This window comes from Nematostella vectensis, chromosome 2, assembly GCF_932526225.1.
Source record: "Nematostella vectensis chromosome 2, jaNemVect1.1, whole genome shotgun sequence".
NCBI classification, from domain to species: Eukaryota; Metazoa; Cnidaria; class Anthozoa; order Actiniaria; family Edwardsiidae; genus Nematostella; species Nematostella vectensis.
In genome coordinates this window covers 14283183-14306145 of record NC_064035.1, presented here as the reverse complement: position 1 = coordinate 14306145, position 22963 = coordinate 14283183, and the positions used below count along the sequence as shown (strand labels likewise).

Sequence of the window (22963 nt, the reverse complement as noted above, 5' to 3'; positions counted from 1 at the left end):
AAAGCGTACACATATCCAGAAATGTTGACCACAATTGATAGATCACAATTGGGCCTTTAAAAAAGGGCAAAATATCCCTTTATCTAGACTAAATTTCTCATGAGAAACAAGCACATTTTTTCCCGGCCCTCAGCATAAAGTTGTCCGACATTCAATCCGCGAATAACTCACGCTCGAAGGCATATCACGACTGTGAATATGTAGTAACTATCACACTAAAAAAAGCTCGAGAAAAGCAAACTTTTCTAGAAACGAATTTTCGACCTCAGCCTTTGAAAAGGATAATTTTCATGGCCGAATTTTCATCTGTGCTGCGAATGTTCTGGGTGGTAGGGATCAACTCTATCCAGTTTCACAGTCTTGGTTTTCTCAACTTTACAAGATCCCCAACAAGGCGCAAGAACTAGGCGGAACACTGGAACAAAAACTTCTCCCCCTCCCCCCCACGTCGCCTTGTTCTGCTATCTCGAAGGCCGTTTCCGAGGAAGGTTGTTGGCTGCGTGTTGATAATTGCGCGTTTAGGGTGTGGCGTGTAGGAAGATACTGTGTATTAATGTCTTCATTTGCGAGTTGAGCGTGTTGTAGGTTACATTCTCATTTTATTGTAAATCTTTTTGTGTGATAGGCTTTTTGTAAAAAAAAAACATCTGCCACGTTTCTCTTTTTCCCTTTTGTACTATTTGCACTAGAGCGCATACGACTACTTGAGTAAGACATTTAATCTGGTCAAACGCAACAAATTTACCGTACTCCGGAACAATTCTATCATTTTGAATAACATTTCCTAATCCTTATCCCATTCTTGAACTAAAAGTGTTTGCAGAGTTCAGGTTACATATTAGCTAGCGTTACTTAAGTACAGGGTTTAGATTACAGAAGTCATGCGACTGTCTTCGTGTCTGTGATGGGTCGTGGTAGAGTTTGTTCTCTTCTCCTTGCTTTTCTTCTCGTTGCTTTCGGTGCAGCCCAGCCGGATGTCTGTAAAGAGCTGTGTTCATGTTCTCTTGACGCTGTGCATTGTTCTCAACTCGCCGTGTTTCCACCGATTCGCACGTTTCCCGCGAACATCTCTACGCTGTAAGTTGATTCATTCATTACAAAACATTACCTTTATTTAGTTCACGCTGGCAAGTCTAATTATTTTTTACGTTCTTTTGCCGATTGATTTCTTATTGAGATTATTTAAGGCAACGGACAAAGGCAAAAGCAAGCATTTGAAGTCAATGGAGAAACTCATGGCTTGCTCAGCTCACGAGACCATAGAACTTGACCTCTGTACTCACCCTAAAAGTTGTTCTTCTTTAAAAAAATCCTTATTATTATGACTTTTGGTTAAAAGGGGGGGGGGGGGGGGGGGGTGAATAGGGGTATGTAAATCCGCCGATCCGCAACATTTTCGGGGCACCGTGGATCTGCAGATATCTTTAGATTCGCATGGTTTGACAGATAAACAATAGCATCGATTGAAATTCCTTTAAAATCCGAAATTCGACCGTCAAAGCAGCCAAAATCCGAAATCCGTTCCCAAATTGTCAACAGATCCGTGATCCGCCGTATTCCCAAAATCCGCCAATCCGCTAAAATAATCATCAAAATCCGTAATCCGTGAGCATTTCGGGGCCGAATCCGCCGATCCGCCAACCTATTCACCCCCCCCCCCCCCTTAAAAAAGCGTGATAAAATTAACTTTCTCGCTCTAGTCCTGAGTCTTTTTCATTGACCTTATGCTTACTTATCCCGATTCGTAACTCATTGTGTATCAAGCGCGGTTTAAATCTAATGCTTTTAGCATACAAGACAGGTGAGTCACGGCTTCCCTGCTAGTAGATGCCTCTAGCTTTTAAGTCCATGTTTGGAAACATTTTATACTCCTCTCATTATTCATAATTACACTTCTCGGGACGACCTTAGCCCTCCCAGAAATTCAAGTCAGGCTTCAGCTTTCTCGTTACAATCTATTGTTCGCTATTTCGAAATAAACGGATTGTGTAACTGGTTGAATCGATACATCCGTATTTCGGGATGATGTACAGTACGTTGACGTCACCAATACAAGCATTGGCCTTTTCACAAACACATACAGTATTTATAGTTGTCAAAAGTAGTCAAAAGATTAGTCAAAAGGGTCAATAGAAAACTTTGTATTCTAGGTTTATGCAAATGTTTGTTTCACAAAGTTGAAATCGGCCGCTTACAATTTCTCGTGAAAAAATTGGATTATATGTGTTTATCTCACATTTTTACCGGAATAGCACTAGCGGGCACACAACCATACTACTATGCAACCAAAAAATATATGTATCACTGAATCCCTTAACATAAATGTGTTCCTTGCTTCTCTATCAAGGGGTCCGCCCCTAAATGGGCATACATAAAAGATCGAGAAAGTAGTAAGATAGAACAGGAAGGTTTTTGCTTTTATGTTGGTCATTTTGGTCCCTTTTTCGGTTAATCTTGCTAATCGTTGACCTAGTAGGTATTCTGGTAGTCATTGGGAATTTTTTTGTGGAATTGTATCCGACCTTAATTGCGCGCATATCAAATTGGTTATTTGACGAGAAAACTAAATGTGTGTGTAAGTTTTTTTCTTTTACATTTAAATGGTGACAACTTTGACAAGACTGATAATGGATACGGGTAATTTGAAATCGTAACGATCAGCTGTTTCCGAAACATTTGGAGAAAATGGCAGCAAATGGAAAAGAATGCAAATATAACCACATAAAGCACATTTATTTAAATATCAATGTCCGGATCTTGCATTAAGGTAGAGCAAAAGAAAAGTAATTTGTTGCGGCCTGTTGGCGGGCTTGTATATAGATGATTGTGAGGTTCCAGAAAAGATCCAAATCTCTGGAATTTTTGTCAAAACCTTTCCCCGGAGCTCCCCTGGAGAAAATGTGGTATTTAAAAGAAAAAACGCGGTTTTCTAAAGCTTCCCCCCCCTCCACTCCTCGGAATTCATATTCCCCACCCACGATCGAAAAGAGGTGGTGCGGTATGAAACTACTCTGTAAACATATTTTGATAGTTCCTAATATTACGAATAACTTTTATTGTAGGACAATTTCTTATTCACCGAAGGCAGCGATTCGTATCGAGGAACTAGCCGAACTTCCTTATCTAACAAGCTTGTAAGTACAATTCACTAGTTCTAGCCGTTTTTGTCAGACTTCCTCTTTACAGATGAACGAGGAGTGAGGTAGAGCCTGATAAGGGTTGTGACGTCACACTCACAGGAATACCGGTCAGAACACCAGAGCATAAGCTCTAGATCAACAAGATCAATTATCGCGCCTCCTGTAAAGTGGCTACATACGTCATGTGTTTTCCGTGGGCCACGGTTTACTCACAAACCGATATGGAAGTTTGGGAAATCCCAAATGAAGTGATTAATGATTTTATCTTTTTTATTCACAGGAATTTGGTTTACAACAAGATCACTAACGTATCGAAATTTGTTTCATCGAATCTACGCGTACTGTGAGTAATAAGATAAATGGCCGCTGAACCGCTAAAACAATAGTAATTGACTAAAACCGTTTTGTACCTAAACAGTAACTTAGACCACAACCAGATCGAGAGTGTCGAACCTGGTGCATTCGACTCACTGGAGAATTTACTTGACTTGTAAGTAATTGCGTTTGCAAAAGATTGAAGTGGGATATCATGATATAATATAGTTGCGCGAGAACTGAAAACTGCCCTTTGATTAATTCACAGGTCATTGGCAAACAACAAACTAAAATCCTTCCCTGTTTTCCGTAAACGCTCATCGATAACAAGACTGTAAGTCCATAACCTCTTTTTATATCTTAATATATAATATATCTCTTTTTATTTCTGATATCAGTTACGTTGCAGGGGATAATGCCCCCATTCCCTTTCACTGGTCAATGTACATCTTTCATTTTTATTTAGTTTTGTAGGTGGCAATATAGGAATAACATCGCTGGATAAACAATCCCTTTATAACTTACCTCGACTACAGTTGCTGTGAGTAGTACTTATCCATGTTTAAACAGCTGTTGTTTGACTTCCTGATGTCTGTCTGTGTTTCAGACTGTCTGATATTTCCTTTAGGTCTTTTATTCTAGTTTGATCTATTGTCGTATTTTTAGTTAACGAACTTATCTCTTTTTTCAGCTCTCTCAAATCCTCTGGACTGACCAGTCTGCCATACGCAATTTTCCGACGAAACAAAGAGCTCCAAGCCCTGTAAGTATCCGGATTATTTCTGATTTTCGGGTTCCACTCTGGAGTTGACTTTCATTGTCAATTAATTTGCAGGTTGCTGAGTCGTTCTGTTTCACTAACAACTATCAACGAATATGCATTCGACGGATTGAAAACATTGACAAAACTGTAAGTCATCAACTTTCTTTTATTTATAAGTAACAACTTTGAAACGACCGTAGATGGTCCACATATAGTTCCTCCGAATCCCGATATCCAGAACATTTGAACCAAACTCCCAGCGACATTTCTAACCTTGAGTCCCCTTATGTTCTCTCGAATTCCCGTATCCCGATTAAAAAAACATTAACCCGCATCCCTACTTCAGTAGGGTCTCTAGGTAGGTTCGAGCAGGATAATAGTGAAATATTACTTTTCATTTTCAGAGATTTATCCTACACAAGAGTGACGACCATACCGAATCAGGGACTGGAATACCTTGAGAAGATTTACTTAAAAGGAGTCCCTGACTTCTGGGTGCTTCCAGCTACCCTGTGGAATATAAGGGAGGTTCACTTAGACCAGTACAACTCCTTCCTTTGCTGCGCATTCTACCTTCAGCGAGGAACACCTGATTGCACTTATTTGTCAGGACAGACAGGCGATGTACCGACCTATCTTCCTATAACTGATTTAGAAACAACTTCTTCCACTTCTACCAACGCTGCAACTTCACCTACTAGATTCGGGACCCCACCTTCGGGTTTCGGAACACCACCGTCAGGTTTCGGAACACCGCCGTCGGGTTTTGGTACACCACCTGCGGGTTTCGGAACACCGCCGTCGGGTTTCGGTACACCGCCGTCGGGTTTCGGAACACCGCCGTCGGGTTTCGGAACACCGCCGTCGGGTTTCGGTACACCACCTGCGGGTTTCGGAACACCACCATCAGGTTTCGGGACACCGCCGTCAGGTTTCGGAACACCACCATCAGGTTTCGGGACACCGCCGTCAGGTTTCGGAACACCGCCGTCAGGTTTCGGAACACCATCTTCAGGTTTCGGGACAGCGCCGTCAGGTTTCGGGACACCCCCGGGTGGATACGGTAATCGGTCTACGCCATATCGTCCTATTATCACACTTCCACCAGGATTCCACAATGTAACCAGCAAAGTACATTCGACAATACCACATGAGAACAAAACTAACGCAAGCGCGTATAGATGCCCCGACACTCGGCCGCTTGTAAAATGCTTCCCGAAACCCGACGCTTTTCACCCGTGTGAGGATATCATGGGTGCCGCGTGGTTGACTACGTTTTCTTTTTTAGTCGGAGGGATGGCTGTGGTAGCGAATTTCGTAGTGGCCTTGGTCTTACTCGTGAGTGAGCGTCGACTGAACGTGACGCGGTTTTTGATGTGTAACCTCGCCTTTGCGGACTTCTGCCTCGGCCTTTACTTGTTCATTCTCACGTGTGTTTCCATGGATACGCACGGACTATACCATAACTACGTACGTCGGTGGCAGTACGGGGCGGGATGTAAGCTAACAGGCTTTCTGGCTGTCTTTGCGACTGAACTGTCTGTCTACACGCTTGTACTTATTACACTAGAGAGATTCTATGCAATTGTTTACGCCATGCAGTTAAACACGCGCCTGTCTATGCGCATGACAGTACGTGCGATGGCCGCTGGGTGGGTCGCCGCGGTGTTGCTAGCCTCATTACCGTTGATGGGTGCCAGCAGTTATTCCAAAGTAGCAATATGTCTGCCTTTTGACGTTTCAACAACCGGTTCCATAGCCTACATTGCATTTCTTTTATTCCTTAATGGAGCCGCTTTTGCGTTTGTGCTGTACTTATACATGAGGATGCTAATGACGGTCATATCAGGAGGAGATATGGAGGGTGCCCCTAAACGGGACGACAGCAAAGTCGCCAAGCGTATGGCGTTATTAGTCCTCACTGACTTTGTTTGCTGGGCCCCAATTGCATTCTTCGGGATCCTTGCAGCATTTGGAACCCCACTCATAGACGTGACAGCCTCAAAGACACTCCTGGTGTTTTTCTTCCCGATCAACAGTCTATGCAATCCATTCCTGTATGCCTTTTTTACCAAAGCGTTCAAAAGAGAATTGTTTGTGTTGCTTAGTCGCTGTGGTTTCTGCAGACGTCGTGCTTTGAAATACTCTGGGACTTTGAGCTCTCTGATGTACTCGCGGCGCAAAGCCTCAACTGCTAGTGAACGGTCCAAACGCGTTTCAACCGCCTCAAATGACTTTAAAACCAGTAGCCTGAACAATACGCCGACTGGAACCAAAAAGTTTAGTGTTGGTGCATATAACGGTGCCATTGAAATGGAAGAGAAAGGTTCCACGGGGACTCTAAATAGGTCAGTGGATAAAGACTTTGCAGACACGACACCCTCAAACGAACCATACTCAGCGGACCTCTTCCTTCAGCATGATAATGGTGTGTGTAATCCTGGGTTCGAAAACGAACCATCTGTTTCTAATGGCGACCAAGTGTTCTTTCCTCCTTCCCCTAGTCATTCCAATCCAAATTCTCCCAAGTCAGCGATGAAGAAGAGCTCTGTTACTACTGGGCGTGGCGCCTCAGGCGAAGATCTCGGAAACGAGGCCAAGGGAAAACAGAATAAAAAACTGTCTGTCGTATTCAAGGACTAGAAAATACAAAAAATAATTTATGAAATAGTTAAAAAAATATTTCAATAGAAAGTTATGTTGTGTGGTGGCAGATGTATTGCTCCTGTGGCCTTTTTCGACGCATGCGAAAAGTCAAATACGCTGGTTCCAGAGCCTCGAACGTCTCTATTTACTGGCCAGCCAGCTGTCGCAAGCTAAATAGAGAGACGTTCGAGGCTCTGGAACCAGGGTAAAAGTCATACTAAATTTAAAGAATAAAAGTAGAAAGTCGCATACAGGTTTGTAAATGTTGATCAACGCGTTCAGTTATCTGTTTTTCTTTAAAATGTTGAGAATTTGTTTAAGCTTGTCTGGATTTAAAAAAATTCGCCAAGCTCTTTGCTCCACGGCAGTGACACGAATAGGAAGCGCCTAGGAATTGCAAGAAAAAAAAAAGTTATTATAACACACTGAAAAATAGGTAAAAAAAGTTATTTAAAAAAAAACTTGTCACCAACCTACCCAAGGCTAAGAAGGCAGAGTGATGTTCATTAACCTGTGAACTACACTTTAGGGTATTATACTTTATTGTAATCTGATTCTATTGTTCTCTTTTGTCTTTTACTGACTATTACCCTTTAACTATCACACTATGTTTCACCGGTTGATATAAAACTCTACCATACTTCTGTGATAGTAAGGTTGACTTTACAAACTCTAGAACTCAAACAAATTCTATAAGATCTTTATTACACTTTACATTATATACAGCACAATGGTCTCAATTTATGACACCTGATAAGAATGAGTTGCTTCTTACTTCTGTACATCATAGTTAAAGTGCTACTGTAGACCATGTGTTTTCTGTGGGCCATGGTTTACTTAGTCTCCTGTTCAGCTGTCACTAGTCTCTCTCTTGTCTGGAGGGATTAGAGTCTGACAATAAGGATGGGTGCACAGGAGACTCATTCATACGGAGTTGTGAAACACTAGCCTAAAGAAACCCACATGACCTGTTAAAGCTAAGGAAAGGTTTTTCGCCTAAATGTAGAACAAAGAAACTTAAAGCTTGATGTGGGACTGATAAAATGAAAAAAAAAACATTGCAATACTAATAAACATGGTTACCAGGAGCTCTTATCAAGATATCACCAATCTTGCCCCGATCTCCTACATCTTTATCTTAACCACCCATAGTTTTCCAACCTTGGCTGTATTGGACATGCAGAGGAACCCTGCTATAAGGACACCTATTAGATATGTCATTTTTTTATAGCTCCCAATCATCTTGCATAAATTTTAATCTCCTTGATAAGGACATCACATTATAGAGGGGAGATTAATAGGCCCAAACTGTGCCCTTTTGAACAGGTTTCCACTGAATAACCAGGTCCCTATTGGGTGTACTGTTCAGCAGCAGCAAAACTCACAGCAACTCAATACAATATACAATATTCTGTGTCAATTGTAACCTCCTTGCTGTAATAAGGGCACTCTATTATTAAGGACAGAATTGTGAGCATCATGACTGCTCTTCTTTACAGGGTCCCACCTTAAACCCCATTATTCAGGACAGACTTGTGAGCATCTGAAGTGCCCGTCTTTACAGGGTCTGACTGTATAACTCCCTATTGGTAGCCCTGTTCAGCAGCAGCAGCAGCATTCACGGCAGCTGCCAGGTCTTCCTTCTCCTTGCCTTCCTGGAGTCTGTCTCCTGAAATTCATAAAAACAAATATATGAACAAGGCTCAAGCTACAGTGACTGTTTTTTCTCCTTGTCACTTTTTACTGTAATTATTTGTCTTTGTGGATCATGAGAATATCCCTTAGTTGCTTTATGTTTCTTTTAAAGAATTACAGGGTTGCTAATAGCACCAAGGTATACACACAAAACACTGCCTAAATAGAATACAGGAATCTACTTACTTATTATCTCTACTATGGCACTTTGGGTCCTTCTTTCTAATTTTTCTAATTTCTTCGCAACATCTCTTTTAAGATCCCTGAAAAAGAATGATGATTAATAAGCATAAAAACATTTAACAGCACAAAAGAAAAAAAAACATACCAATCAGGTTTCCTGGGAGCAAGGTTTGTTAGATCCTAAATTCATACAGAAATAAAACACAATTGTGAGATTAGATAGAGATAAATACATCTGTGGACAAATTGGTCACTCACCACTTCCTCAATAACTTTATCAGACTTTGCTTTTTCTAAATGGTCTTTCACTTCCTCCTCAACTACAAGAAATAAAATAAAAAGATTGTCAAACTTTAAAGAAAATCACCACTCTGTATTTCAAACACTGCATATGTCAAATCCAATCAATAAATTAATCAATGCATATTAATTAGTACGTGCCAATGCATAGACTATTTGATCTATCTGACAATATTTGGAAATTGATATCACAAAGAATAATGACAAGTAACAAATTAAATGAGATCAAGGCAGTGTGCGACACTTGCAGACTAGGGTGAAATTGATTATATGGAAAATTCGCTGATTGAAGAGTATCCTTTCAGGAAAATATTCTGTTATTTGCTGTTTTCGTTCAGCTAAAATTATTTACGCTCGTGAACACCATGGGGGTAATGATGCAAGCGGGAAGGTATGTAGGAAATGAGGTGACGACAGGAAGTGAAACGTGACATGTTAATGAAATAAAAATAGAGAATCATGGACCAAACACTGCAAAACAAGCTGGCCCTTCATGTGTGTTAATTTTGTAAGAAGAGTTTATCAGTTGCGGTCAGAGTTGCGCTGATATATCGAAGGTGCGGGGGTTCAAATTATGAAGTGGATTATGTTTGTCAGCAGGTTCTCTCTTTGTATAACGTTGTGTATCTTTCAGGCGGTCTAAAACCGAAGACACGAACAAGTACAAAACAAAACATAAGCCGCTGCCCCACCAACAGCACAAGTGTTTCGCACACATGGCACGTTGCATAACAAAGTGTTTTTGTTTTGTAATAATATTATTGCGCCTTGAATAGAGACCGATTGGAGTTGGATTATGCACTTGTACCGCGCCTGTGAACTGTGAAATCTGAGGATAACAGCTTTATAGATGTAATTTCTATATTTACTATATCTCATTGAAGCACATATCTACCCTCTTACCTGACAAAGGTTTAGCATCAGGGACTTTCTTGTTTTTTAACTCATCATCTTTGGGTACATAGTTACGGAATTTGATAACCCTTACTGGATCACTACAGTAAACGGATAAATATAATCATAATTAGTAGCACAAGAAAAAGAGATGACCAACAGAATCTGGGTCATAAACTCAAATTAAGAACTCTTACCTGGACTTGTCAGCTGGCCTTTTTCTTGATTCCTAAAAAAATACCACAAAATTCAGTTCTTGCATTTCAGTCTTAATAAGCAAAAATTGCTTACGTTTAGAGATCGCTTGGAGGCTAACCTAAGAATGTGTGCCATTAACTAAAAACAGTCAATTCAATTTTGTATAGTAAATTTTTGCACTGTGTCTTAAGTGCATGCCTGCCATTCCCAAAGATTACGCTAAATCTAACTCACTTCATCAGTGGCCGATCCTCTCTTAGTTTTCAATGCTTTGAGGCGTTCTTTTCGTTTAATTGCTTCCTCTTCTAAACTTCCAACCTCGGCCGCCATCTTAAATGCTAGACGACCGAGAAGAACTCTGGGAAGTTTGCGCAATGGTTCCTGGGAAATGACCGTGAAGCATCATGGGAAGACAGAGACAAAATGGCGGCTAAATAATATCAACAAAGGACCCAAAACACAGAAACAACGCTTTACTAGCACAAAAAGAGCATTTTCTTTATTAAAAACTCATAGAAAAAGAAACCAGCGATGGCTTCGAATGATTCAGTAACCTTGGTAGGTTTATGTGTCTCGAATGTAATCGTGTATCTGGTGAGCGTCCGGTTGTCAAGAGTCAACGGGTTGCTACAGCAATGTCTTTACATGGATTTTCACGTTTTCTGCGGTAAAATTTAACAATTTCTCCTTTTTTAGGCGAACATAAATTACTACTGCCGCGAGAAATATTACCGACAATTACAGACAACATGCCTGGAGAGCTTACGGAAGTATGGCAACGATTCGGTGTTGTTGTTCTGGAAAGCATTTGGTATCTTGATGGAAGGTAACCGTGTTCTGGGTTATATAGAACAACCCTATTTCTTAACAATTTGATATGTTGTTTTATTGATTTGTGTTACCTAAATACAAATTTTATAAGGACTTTTATAAGAACTAAGCTGTTATAATTGAAGGCATTTATTGTTAGACTAGGTTTACTAGGTTCCTATGACAGTTTAGCTAGACTACAGAATTCAGGGCCACATTCAAACTTATTTGGGTTTCCATTGTATTTACTGGCTCATTCCATACAAATCGAGGAGTGAAGTCCCATTGGCCCTGTGTTGGCACTGACAGTTTTTCCTCTCCATGAAATCAGCGATTGATTATAAAATTGTCATCATAAAAATATTGCCATAAAGTAGTTGGCAGTTGGCTTTGTAGTTATACCATATTTTACTAAAGCATGTCTTGTCTCTTAACAGATCGAGCGTCAGAAGCAATGAGAGAATTTGAGTCTATCAAGGACAAGCCAGAGGTTGTTCTTTGCTCCACAATGGCTCTTATCTATGCTCACAAGAAAGCAAAACTAGTGGACAGAGAAGCTGTTCAGGAACTGGAATCAAAGCTTCGACAGGATCGACAGAGCTGTGGGGAGATGGCTTTGTATTTTGGCAGCATGTTTCTGCTACATACTGGGAAGGTTGACAAGGCTCGGGAGTATGTGGATAGGATGATTAAAATGTCTCAAGATACCAAAGAGGTAATCACAGTAGAACCCCGATAACTAGAACTCGGCCAACTCAATGCCCCGCTAACTCGAACTAAGTTCGATTCCCTTGACCATAATTTTGAGTCATTTTTACTCTGCTAACTTGAATTCCCCACTAACTCAAACAGATTTTTGCTTCCCTTCAGAGTTCGAGTTAGCAGGATTCTATTGTATTGCTAGTATAGAAACAAACTAAAATCAAAATAATCCTCTTGATTTGGGTATGGCAGGCTATTACACCTGGGCCACCCCACTTGGCTATCCAAAATACAGTGGGTAATTTCTTATTGCGGGATAGTCAAATACCATCTTTTTTCCATAATGGTACTATTAGTGTTACTGCACATTCCCCCTCCTCATGTAAATCCTGGGTAATGTGCTTGTATGGTCACTTTCTTTACTAGCATTGGTAATAAGGTGGTTGTGAGTTGCTGGTTATCATTGTTACTTCTAACAGTTCATTGTGTTGCATGCCTTTCATCTATAAATGCAATTATTGACATAATTTATTTCCTAAGGGGCTAATTCTTCGTGGTTGGATTGATATCTCTTGTGGGAGAGAAGCCTTTGTCAAAAAGAGCATCAAGTTCTTTGATGACTCTCTAAGTGGGTAAGAATACTTGGCATTGTTTTTGAAAGAAAGTGCCATCCAGTACCAATATCAGTTAGAAACAAGTCATGTACATATTGTATCAATCATGTAAATGATACAGAGAGTTATCCACTGTAACTACAGTTAACTGTATGGGTTAGAGTGAACTTATAGTTAAACTTGAGTAGATTTTGAGCAATAATGACCATCTGCATTCTTTTGTTTTTATTTTCACACAATGCAAATTCACTTTGAAAAGTGTGAAATTCAATAGATAAAATTTTTATTCATTCTGTATTTATATCTTGTAGTGGAGAAAATGCTAAGAACTTGGATGCACTGTTTGGAAAGGTATGTATGCTCTGTGACAAATATATCCTACTGTACACTACATAAAAATAGATGTAAAGATTAAGACTTATACAGTAAGCACATAATCAATTATTCTAACCTCAAACAGTATGTATTTTAAGAATGGCCTAATCCTGGAATGATTAAGCTAAGAAGAGGTGTGAAGCTCCAAATGCTGAAGCCCTGACACACTGGGCCACCTGTGATTTCCAGACATATGGAATGGTACTGTAAACTGGTTTAATCTGTTTCTTTTCAGGCAAGATATCTGCAGCTAAAGAATAATTTTAGTGGTGCTTTGGACACTGTTAATCAGGTGAGATGGAAATTCAAAGCTTTAATGAGGAACATTATATGGCATTGTTTTCATTGGGCTCTGATACCTAAGAGCCTTCCTATACAGGCCTTCCAGAATTATGTGCTGGTATTATGATGTACACTTGACAAGTGATGATGTACACTTGACAGGTGATGATGTACACTTAACGAGTTATGATGTACATTTGACAAGTGATGATGTACACTTAACGAGTTATGATGTACACTTGACAAGTGATGGTGTGCACTTGACAGGTGATGATGTACACTTAAGAAGTGATGATGTACATTTGACAGGTGATGTACACTTGACGAGTGATGATGTACACTTGACAAGTGATGATGTGCACTCGACAAGTGGTGATGTGCACTTGAAAAATGATAATGCACACTTGACAAGTGATGATGTACACTTGACAAGTAGTGATGTGCACTTAACAGGTGATGTACACTTGAAGAGTGATCATATACACTTGACAGATGATGTTCTTTTGACCAGTGATGATGTACATTTGAGAGGTGATGATGTGCACTTGACAAGTGGTGATGTACACTTGACAAGTGATGATGTACACTTAACAAGTGATGATGTACACTTAACAAGTGATGATGTAAACTTGACAAGTGATGATGTACACTTGACAAGTGATGGTGTTCACTTGACGAGTGATGATGTGCACTTGACAAGTGATAATGTGCACTTGACAAGTGATGGTGTACACTTGACAAGTGATGATGTACACTTAACAGGTGATGATGTACACTTAACAAGTGATGATGTGCACTTGACAAGTGATGATGGTAACTTGACAGGTGATGTACACTTGATGAGTTGATCATGTACACTTGACAAATGATGGTGTACACTTGACAAGTGGTGATGGTAACTTGAGAGGTGATGTACACTTGATGAGTCATCATGTACACTTGACAAGTGATGGTGTACACTTGACAAGTGATGGTGTACACTTGACAAGTGATGGTGTACACTTGACAAGTGATGATGTACACTTGACAAGTGATAATTTGCACTTGACAGATGATGATGTACACTTGACAAGTAATGATGTGTACTTGACAAGTGATGGTGTACACTTGACAAGTGATGATGTACACTTGACAAGTGATGATGTGCACTTGACAAGTGATGATGGTAACTTGACAGGTGATGTACACTTGATGAGTTGATCATGTACACTTGACAAGTGATGGTGTACACTTGACAAGTGGTGATGGTAACTTGACAGGTGATGTACACTTGATAAGTGATCATGTTCACTTGACAAGTGATGGTGTACACTTGACAAGTGATGATGGTAACTTGACAGGTGATGTACATGTTGTGGTTTGAAATGCTCCTTAGTTTGAAATTGTTAAAACCAGTTTGAAAAAAATTCAAACCATGCCACATTTGTTGTGGTTTGAAATGCTTCTTGGTTTGATTTTTTTTCAAACTGGTTTTAACAATTTCAAACCAAGAAGCATTTCAAACCACAACATACACTTGATGAGTGATCATGTACACTTGACAAGTGATGGTGTACACTTGACAAGTGATGATGTGCACTTGACAGATGATGTACACTTGACAAGTAATGATGTGTACTTGACAAGTGATGGTGTACACTTAACAAGTGATGATGTACACTTGACAGGTGATGATGTACACTTGACAGGTGATGTACACTTGACAAGTGATGATGTACACTTGACAAGTGATGATGTGCACTTGACAAGTGATGATGGTAACTTGACAGGTGATGTACACTTGATGAGTTGATCATGTACACTTGACAAATGATGGTGTACACTTGACAAGTGGTGATGGTAACTTGAGAGGTGATGTACACTTGATGAGTCATCATGTACACTTGACAAGTGATGGTGTACACTTGACAAGTGATGGTGTACACTTGACAAGTGATGGTGTACACTTGACAAGTGATGATGTACACTTGACAAGTGATAATTTGCACTTGACAGATGATGATGTACACTTGACAAGTAATGATGTGTACTTGACAAGTGATGGTGTACACTTGACAAGTGATGATGTACACTTGACAGGTGATGATGTACACTTGACAGGTGATGTACACTTGACAAGTGATGATGTACACTTGACAAGTAATGATGTGCACTTCACAAGTGATGATGTTAACTTGACAGGTGATGTACACTTGATGAGTGATGATGTACACTTGACAAGTGATTGTGTAAACTTGACAGGTGATGATGTACACTTGACAAGTGATGATGTGCACTTGACAGGTAATGATGTACACTTGACAAGTGATGATGTGCACTTGACAGGTGATGATGTACACTTGACAAGTGATGCTGTACACTTGACAGGTAATGTACACTTGATGAGTGATCGTGTACACTTGGCAAGTGATGGTGTACATTTGACAGGTGATGATGTACACTTGAAAAGTGATGATGTGCACTTGACAAGTAATGATGTGTACTTGACAGGTGATGATGTACACTTGACAGGTGATAAACACTTGACAAGTGATGAAGTACACTTGACAAGTGATGAAGTACACTTGACAAGTAATGGTGTACACTTGACAAGTGATGGTGTACACTTGACAAGTGATGGTGTTAACTTGACAGGTGATGTACACTTGATGAGTGATCATGTACACTTGGCAAGTGATGTACACTTGACGAGTGATGATGTACACTTGACAAGTGATGATGTGCACTCGACACGTGGTGATGTGCACTTGAAAAATGATAATGCACACTTGACAAGTGATGATTTACACTTGACAAGTAGTGATGTGCACTTAACAGGTGATGTACACTTGAAGAGTGATCATATACACTTGACAGATGATGTACTTTTGACCAGTGATGATGTACATTTCAGAGGTGATGATGTGCACTTGACAAGTGATGATGTACACTTGACAAGTGATGATGTACACTTAACAAGTGATGATGTACACTTAACAAGTGATGATGTAAACTTGACAAGTGATGGTGTACACTTAACGAGTGATGATGTACACTTGACAAGTGATGGTGTTCACTTGACGAGTGATGATGTGCACTTGACAAGTGATAATGTGCACTTGACAAGTGATGGTGTACACTTGACAAGTGATGATGTACACTTAACAGGTGATGATGTACACTTAACAAGTGATGATGTGCACTTGACAAGTGAACATGTACACTTGACAAGTGATGATGTACACTTGACAAGTGATGATGTGCACTTGACAAGTGATGATGGTAACTTGACAGGTGATGTACACTTGATGAGTTGATCATGTACACTTGACAAGTGATGGTGTACACTTGACAAGTGGTGATGGTAACTTGACAGGTGATGTACACTTGATAAGTGATCATGTTCACTTGACAAGTGATGGTGTACACTTGACAAGTGATGATGGTAACTTGACAGGTGATGTACATGTTGTGGTTTGAAATGCTCCTTAGTTTGAAATTGTTAAAACCAGTTTGAAAAAAATTCAAACCATGCCACATTTGTTGTGGTTTGAAATGCTTCTTGGTTTGATTTTTTTTCAAACTGGTTTTAACAATTTCAAACCAAGAAGCATTTCAAACCACAACATACACTTGATGAGTGATCATGTACACTTGACAAGTGATGGTGTACACTTGACAAGTGATGATGTGCACTTGACAGATGATGTACACTTGACAAGTAATGATGTGTACTTGACAAGTGATGGTGTACACTTAACAAGTGATGATGTACACTTGACAGGTGATGATGTACACTTGACAGGTGATGTACACTTGACAAGTGATGATGTACACTTGACAAGTGATGATGTGCACTTGACAAGTGATGATGGTAACTTGACAGGTGATGTACACTTGATGAGTTGATCATGTACACTTGACAAATGATGGTGTACACTTGACAAGTGGTGATGGTAACTTGAGAGGTGATGTACACTTGATGAGTCATCATGTACACTTGACAAGTGATGGTGTACACTTGACAAGTGATGGTGTACACTTGACAAGTGATGGTGTACACTTGACAAGTGATGATGTACACTTGACAAGTGATAATTTGCACTTGACAGATGATGATGTACACTTGACAAGTAATGATGTGTACTTGACAAGTGATGGTGTACACTTGACAAGTGATGATGTACACTTGACAGGTGATGATGTACACTTGACAGGTGATGTACACTTGACAAGTGATGATGTACACTTGACAAGTAATGATGTGCACTTCACAAGTGATGATGTTAACTTGACAGGTGATGTACACTTGATGAGTGATGATGTACACTTGACAAGTGATTGTGTAAACTTGACAGGTGATGATGTACACTTGATGAGTGATCATGTACACTTGGCAAGTGATGTACACTTGACGAGTGATGATGTACACTTGACAAGTGATGATGTGCACTCGACACGTGGTGATGTGCACTTGAAAAATGATAATGCACACTTGACAAGTGATGATTTACACTTGACAAGTAGTGATGTGCACTTAACAGGTGATGTACACTTGAAGAGTGATCATATACACTTGACAGATGATGTACTTTTGACCAGTGATGATGTACATTTCAGAGGTGATGATGTGCACTTGACAAGTGATGATGTACACTTGACAAGTGATGATGTACACTTAACAAGTGATGATGTACACTTAACAAGTGATGATGTAAACTTGACAAGTGATGGTGTACACTTAACGAGTGATGATGTACACTTGACAAGTGATGGTGTTCACTTGACGAGTGATGATGTGCACTTGACAAGTGATAATGTGCACTTGACAAGTGATGGTGTACACTTGACAAGTGATGATGTACACTTAACAGGTGATGATGTACACTTAACAAGTGATGATGTGCACTTGACAAGTGAACATGTACACTTGACAAGTGATGATGTACACTTGACAAGTGATGATGTGCACTTGACAAGTGATGATGGTAACTTGACAGGTGATGTACACTTGATGAGTTGATCATGTACACTTGACAAGTGATGGTGTACACTTGACAAGTGGTGATGGTAACTTGACAGGTGATGTACACTTGATAAGTGATCATGTTCACTTGACAAGTGATGGTGTACACTTGACAAGTGATGATGGTAACTTGACAGGTGATGTACATGTTGTGGTTTGAAATGCTCCTTAGTTTGAAATTGTTAAAACCAGTTTGAAAAAAATTCAAACCATGCCACATTTGTTGTGGTTTGAAATGCTTCTTGGTTTGATTTTTTTTCAAACTGGTTTTAACAATTTCAAACCAAGAAGCATTTCAAACCACAACATACACTTGATGAGTGATCATGTACACTTGACAAGTGATGGTGTACACTTGACAAGTGATGATGTGCACTTGACAGATGATGTACACTTGACAAGTAATGATGTGTACTTGACAAGTGATGGTGTACACTTAACAAGTGATGATGTACACTTGACAGGTGATGATGTACACTTGACAGGTGATGTACACTTGACAAGTGATGATGTACACTTGACAAGTGATGATGTACACTTGACAAGTGATGATGTGCACTTGACAAGTGATGATGGTAACTTGACAGGTGATGTACACTTGATGAGTTGATCATGTACACTTGACAAATGATGGTGTACACTTGACAAGTGGTGATGGTAACTTGAGAGGTGATGTACACTTGATGAGTCATCATGTACACTTGACAAGTGATGGTGTACACTTGACAAGTGATGGTGTACACTTGACAAGTGATGGTGTACACTTGACAAGTGATGATGTACACTTGACAAGTGATAATTTGCACTTGACAGATGATGATGTACACTTGACAAGTAATGATGTGTACTTGACAAGTGATGGTGTACACTTGACAAGTGATGATGTACACTTGACAGGTGATGATGTACACTTGACAGGTGATGTACACTTGACAAGTGATGATGTACACTTGACAAGTAATGATGTGCACTTCACAAGTGATGATGTTAACTTGACAGGTGATGTACACTTGATGAGTGATGATGTACACTTGGCAAGTGATTGTGTAAACTTGACAGGTGATGATGTACACTTGACAATTGATGATGTGCACTTGACAGGTAATGATGTACACTTGACAAGTGATGATGTGCACTTGACAGGTGATGATGTACACTTGACAAGTGATGCTGTACACTTGACAGGTAATGTACACTTGATGAGTGATCGTGTACACTTGGCAAGTGATGGTGTACATTTGACAGGTGATGATGTACACTTGAAAAGTGATGATGTGCACTTGACAAGTAATGATGTGTACTTGACAGGTGATGATGTACACTTGACAGGTGATAAACACTTGACAAGTGATGAAGTACACTTGACAAGTGATGAAGTACACTTGACAAGTAATGGTGTACACTTGACAAGTGATGGTGTACACTTGACAAGTGATGGTGTTAACTTGACAGGTGATGTACACTTGATGAGTGATCATGTACACTTGGCAAGTGATGTACACTTGACGAGTGATGATGTACACTTGACAAGTGATGATGTGCACTCGACACGTGGTGATGTGCACTTGAAAAATGATAATGCACACTTGACAAGTGATGATTTACACTTGACAAGTAGTGATGTGCACTTAACAGGTGATGTACACTTGAAGAGTGATCATATACACTTGAAATATGATGTACTTTTGACCAGTGATGATGTACATTTCAGAGGTGATGATGTGCACTTGACAAGTGATGATGTACACTTGACAAGTGATGATGTACACTTAACAAGTGATGATGTACACTTAACAAGTGATGATGTAAACTTGACAAGTGATGGTGTACACTTAACGAGTGATGATGTACACTTGACAAGTGATGGTGTTCACTTGACGAGTGATGATGTGCACTTGACAAGTGATAATGTGCACTTGACAAGTGATGGTGTACACTTGACAAGTGAGGATGTACACTTAACAGGTGATGATGTACACTTAACAAGTGATGATGTGCACTTGACAAGTGAACATGTACACTTGACAAGTGATGATGTACACTTGACAAGTGATGATGTGCACTTGACAAGTGATGATGGTAACTTGACAGGTGATGTACACTTGATGAGTTGATCATGTACACTTGACAAGTGATGGTGTACACTTGACAAGTGGTGATGGTAACTTGACAGGTGATGTACACTTGATAAGTGATCATGTTCACTTGACAAGTGATGGTGTACACTTGACAAGTGATGATGGTAACTTGACAGGTGATGTACATGTTGTGGTTTGAAATGCTCCTTAGTTTGAAATTGTTAAAACCAGTTTGAAAAAAATTCAAACCATGCCACATTTGTTGTGGTTTGAAATGCTTCTTGGTTTGATTTTTTTTCAAACTGGTTTTAACAATTTCAAACCAAGAAGCATTTCAAACCACAACATACACTTGATGAGTGATCATGTACACTTGACAAGTGATGGTGTACACTTGACAAGTGATGATGTGCACTTGACAGATGATGTACACTTGACAAGTAATGATGTGTACTTGACAAGTGATGGTGTACACTTAACAAGTGATGATGTACACTTGACAGGTGATGATGTACACTTGACAGGTGATGTACACTTGACAAGTGATGATGTACACTTGACAAGTGATGATGTACACTTGACAAGTGATGATGTGCACTTGACAAGTGATGATGTGCACTTGACAAGTGATGATGTTAACTTGACAGGTGATGTTAACTTGATGAGTGATCATGTACACTTGGCAAGTGATTGCGTAAACTTGACAGGTGATGATGTACACTTGACAAGTGATGATGTGCACAAGACAGGTGATGATGTACACTTGCCAATTGATGATGTGCACTTGACAGATGATGATGTACACTTGACAAGTAATGATGTGTACTTGACAAGTGATGGTGTACACTTGGCAAGTGATGATGTGCACTTGACAGATGATGATGTACACTTGACAGGTTATGTACACTTGACAAGTGATGGTGTAAACTTGACAAGTAATGGTGTACACTTGACAAGTGATGATGTACACTTAACAAGTCATGATGCACACTTGACCAGTGAGCAACATCTACCAATACTCAAAATAACCACTCTAATAATCAGTTATTAATTCTCAGGCTGTAGTTGCCTACCCAGAGTGTATTCCAGCTCTCATTGAGAAGATGCGTCTACAGCTTGCACTGCAAGACTGGGACCAGACCCTAGAGACAGCACAAAGGTAAGAAACCAAGCAGATCTAAAGTATATACTGTATCTCTCCCCATCATGGTGGTGTCACTGATTGTATACTGCATGGTTTAAGATTTTGAGAGTATTTTTTGTTAGGGTACACCCGTTTTGTGATAATTCAGAGTTCCTCATATCAGATTATTTACAGTTAATTTATCTATCCTTAAATTTGTGTAAACAGGAGCATATGGGTAGGAGCCTCTATATCTAGGGTATTTGCTTTTCAATAAGTTAACAATACTGTAGACCCAAATGGCTTCCTTCTGGATAAAATTCTTTTAGTATATCATTCGATGGCAATACAGTAGGAATATTTTAGACTTCAGCGGAAAAAACACTAAAACATTAAATATTAGTATTATAATAAAAAAAGACTGAATTTGAACAAGTGTTTAGGGGTTAAAGGGCTCAATAATCCCATTAACCTGTTTACTTACAGTAGCTCAAGGTCCTCCAATCAACATCTGTAACTTATCTTTATAGCCATTCCCACTGATAAGTATACGTACGCATCGATATTATTACCATTTCATACTCGTCTTGTCTTCTGCATTCTTGATACTGTTTCCTTGCACTTCCTTCTTTTGGTACAAGCTCGCTTTGGTCTTGGCATCTTGCTTGGCTTGCATGACTAGTGTTTAATATTTGAACCCCTAGGGTTTTCCCCCGCTGCACCTAGAGCATGCAGTATTATTGGCTGCTACATGTGGCTCTATTTGCACTTCGTCTGTAATTACTGTCACGCTGCCTCCAATTTCAGCTTGCTCTCAATAATGTGAATTCAAGTTACACTATTCAGGGCTTCTGGGATTACGTGCTTGTGTGGAAGTGCGTAATTTGGCTTTTTCCGCGTAATCCACGTAATCCACAAATTTCCGCCTAATCCTGCGTAATTTGGCTAAATTTTGAAAGACAAACAGCTGATGTGTTCTTTTAGGGTTCTTACCTCTATTTCTCGTAAAAAAAGAGATATATTCTTCGTAAGAGTGTGATATTTCGGACGTAATGATTGATTTTCTGTGTAATTTAGCGCGTAATTTAGCAAAGAACCCCACGTAATTTGGAGTTTTTTTCCGCGTAATTCCAGAAGCCCTGACTATTCTAACATTCATTGTCCTATTTCCAGAGCCCTGGCAATAAACAGAAATTGTATTGAAGCTCAAAGGATGGTGATCTTGTTCATGCTCTGTAGAGATGGCTCATACACAGAGGTACAGTTAATGTGTTTTTTATTATCTTTACTATGGTAGGTAAAAGAGAACACATGAAATATATGCTCTTTTCTCATAGTTACCGATTAGATACTGTATGAGGATTTTGACTTGGGCTGGTTGTATTTCAGGCTTCAGAGAAAATTGTGGAACTCATCCATGCCCTTGACAGATGTGAGCCCAAAAATCCTCACGTTTACTGCAATATATCCCAGGGATTTAGCAGATTGGTAGGTGAAGATACATCTTTTCTAGTTGCTGCACTAAGTAATATTTTGGCTTGATGTCTTACTCTGGGCATGAATGGAAAAGACAAATGCAAAAAAAGTATGGAAAGGGAAAAAATAACAATTGAAAATTGTTTAAAAAGACGGTAAACATTAATGTGTTTGTACATATGTAAGAGAGAATCCATTAGAACTTTGAGCAGCTTGTGGCCATAATAGTGTGTATCTTCCATAATTTTACATAGTTTTAATAAAGTAGCTTTGGAAATATGTTAAAATAAAATAAATACTGTTTGCACAGTGATAAACATTTGTTAAAGTTATAAAAAGGAAACAAAAATTATATAATGCTTAT

General features: G+C 39.5%; 3 protein-coding genes across 4 annotated transcripts in view; 2 read left to right on the top strand and 1 right to left on the bottom strand.

Moving 5' to 3' along the window:
- Positions 1-857: 857 nt before the first annotated feature.
- On the top strand, positions 858-7264 carry LOC5521705 (probable glycoprotein hormone G-protein coupled receptor). Its single transcript, XM_001641530.3, has 9 exons — positions 858-1077; positions 3063-3134; positions 3421-3483; positions 3559-3630; positions 3724-3789; positions 3922-3996; positions 4147-4218; positions 4291-4365; positions 4623-7264. The coding sequence occupies exons 1-9, from the start codon at positions 905-907 to the stop codon at positions 6859-6861; spliced, it is 2907 nt and encodes a 968-aa protein (XP_001641580.3). The 5' UTR covers positions 858-904; the 3' UTR covers positions 6862-7264.
- A 284-nt stretch (positions 7265-7548) lies between these two features.
- LOC5521704 (coiled-coil domain-containing protein 12) lies at positions 7549-10504 on the bottom strand. Its single transcript, XM_001641436.3, has 7 exons — positions 10369-10504; positions 10134-10165; positions 9946-10037; positions 9001-9062; positions 8888-8922; positions 8746-8822; positions 7549-8533 (listed from the first exon to the last, which is right to left on the bottom strand). Exons 1-7 carry the CDS (start codon positions 10462-10464, stop codon positions 8448-8450), a joined length of 480 nt encoding a protein of 159 aa, XP_001641486.3. The 5' UTR covers positions 10465-10504; the 3' UTR covers positions 7549-8447.
- Positions 10505-10511: 7 nt separating this feature from the next.
- Positions 10512-22963, top strand: part of LOC5521703 (tetratricopeptide repeat protein 21B) — a 34894-nt gene continuing 22442 nt past the window's right edge. The window contains exons 1-9 of one of the 2 annotated variants that reach the window (XM_032366871.2): positions 10512-10692; positions 10831-10960; positions 11382-11659; positions 12187-12278; positions 12572-12611; positions 12871-12927; positions 21059-21159; positions 22297-22381; positions 22513-22611. In XM_032366871.2, the coding sequence (XP_032222762.2) occupies positions 10666-10692; positions 10831-10960; positions 11382-11659; positions 12187-12278; positions 12572-12611; positions 12871-12927; positions 21059-21159; positions 22297-22381; positions 22513-22611 (909 nt within the window). In that variant the 5' untranslated portion in view covers positions 10512-10665. The remainder of the gene's footprint in view (positions 10693-10830; positions 10961-11381; positions 11660-12186; positions 12279-12571; positions 12612-12870; positions 12928-21058; positions 21160-22296; positions 22382-22512; positions 22612-22963) is intronic. The other variant, XM_032366870.2, reaches the window with a different exon arrangement.

What these genes read in the sequence shown, in the direction of transcription:
- LOC5521704 (XM_001641436.3), bottom strand. Translation starts at nt 10,464, where the DNA reads ATGGCGGCCGAGGTTGGAAGTTTAGAAGAGGAAGCAATTAAACGAAAA. An exon ending in AGGCCAGCTGACAAGTCCAG is followed by an intron (nt 10,038 to 10,133) that starts GTAAGAGTTCTT and finishes CGTTTACTGTAG; the next exon opens with TGATCCAGTAAGGGTTATCA. An exon ending in ATAAAGTTATTGAGGAAGTG is followed by an intron (nt 8,923 to 9,000) that starts GTGAGTGACCAA and finishes GTATGAATTTAG; the next exon opens with GATCTAACAAACCTTGCTCC.
- LOC5521705 (XM_001641530.3), top strand. Translation starts at nt 905, where the DNA reads ATGGGTCGTGGTAGAGTTTGTTCTCTTCTCCTTGCTTTTCTTCTCGTT. An exon ending in CTGGAGAATTTACTTGACTT is followed by an intron (nt 3,631 to 3,723) that starts GTAAGTAATTGC and finishes ATTAATTCACAG; the next exon opens with GTCATTGGCAAACAACAAAC. An exon ending in AACAAAGAGCTCCAAGCCCT is followed by an intron (nt 4,219 to 4,290) that starts GTAAGTATCCGG and finishes ATTAATTTGCAG; the next exon opens with GTTGCTGAGTCGTTCTGTTT.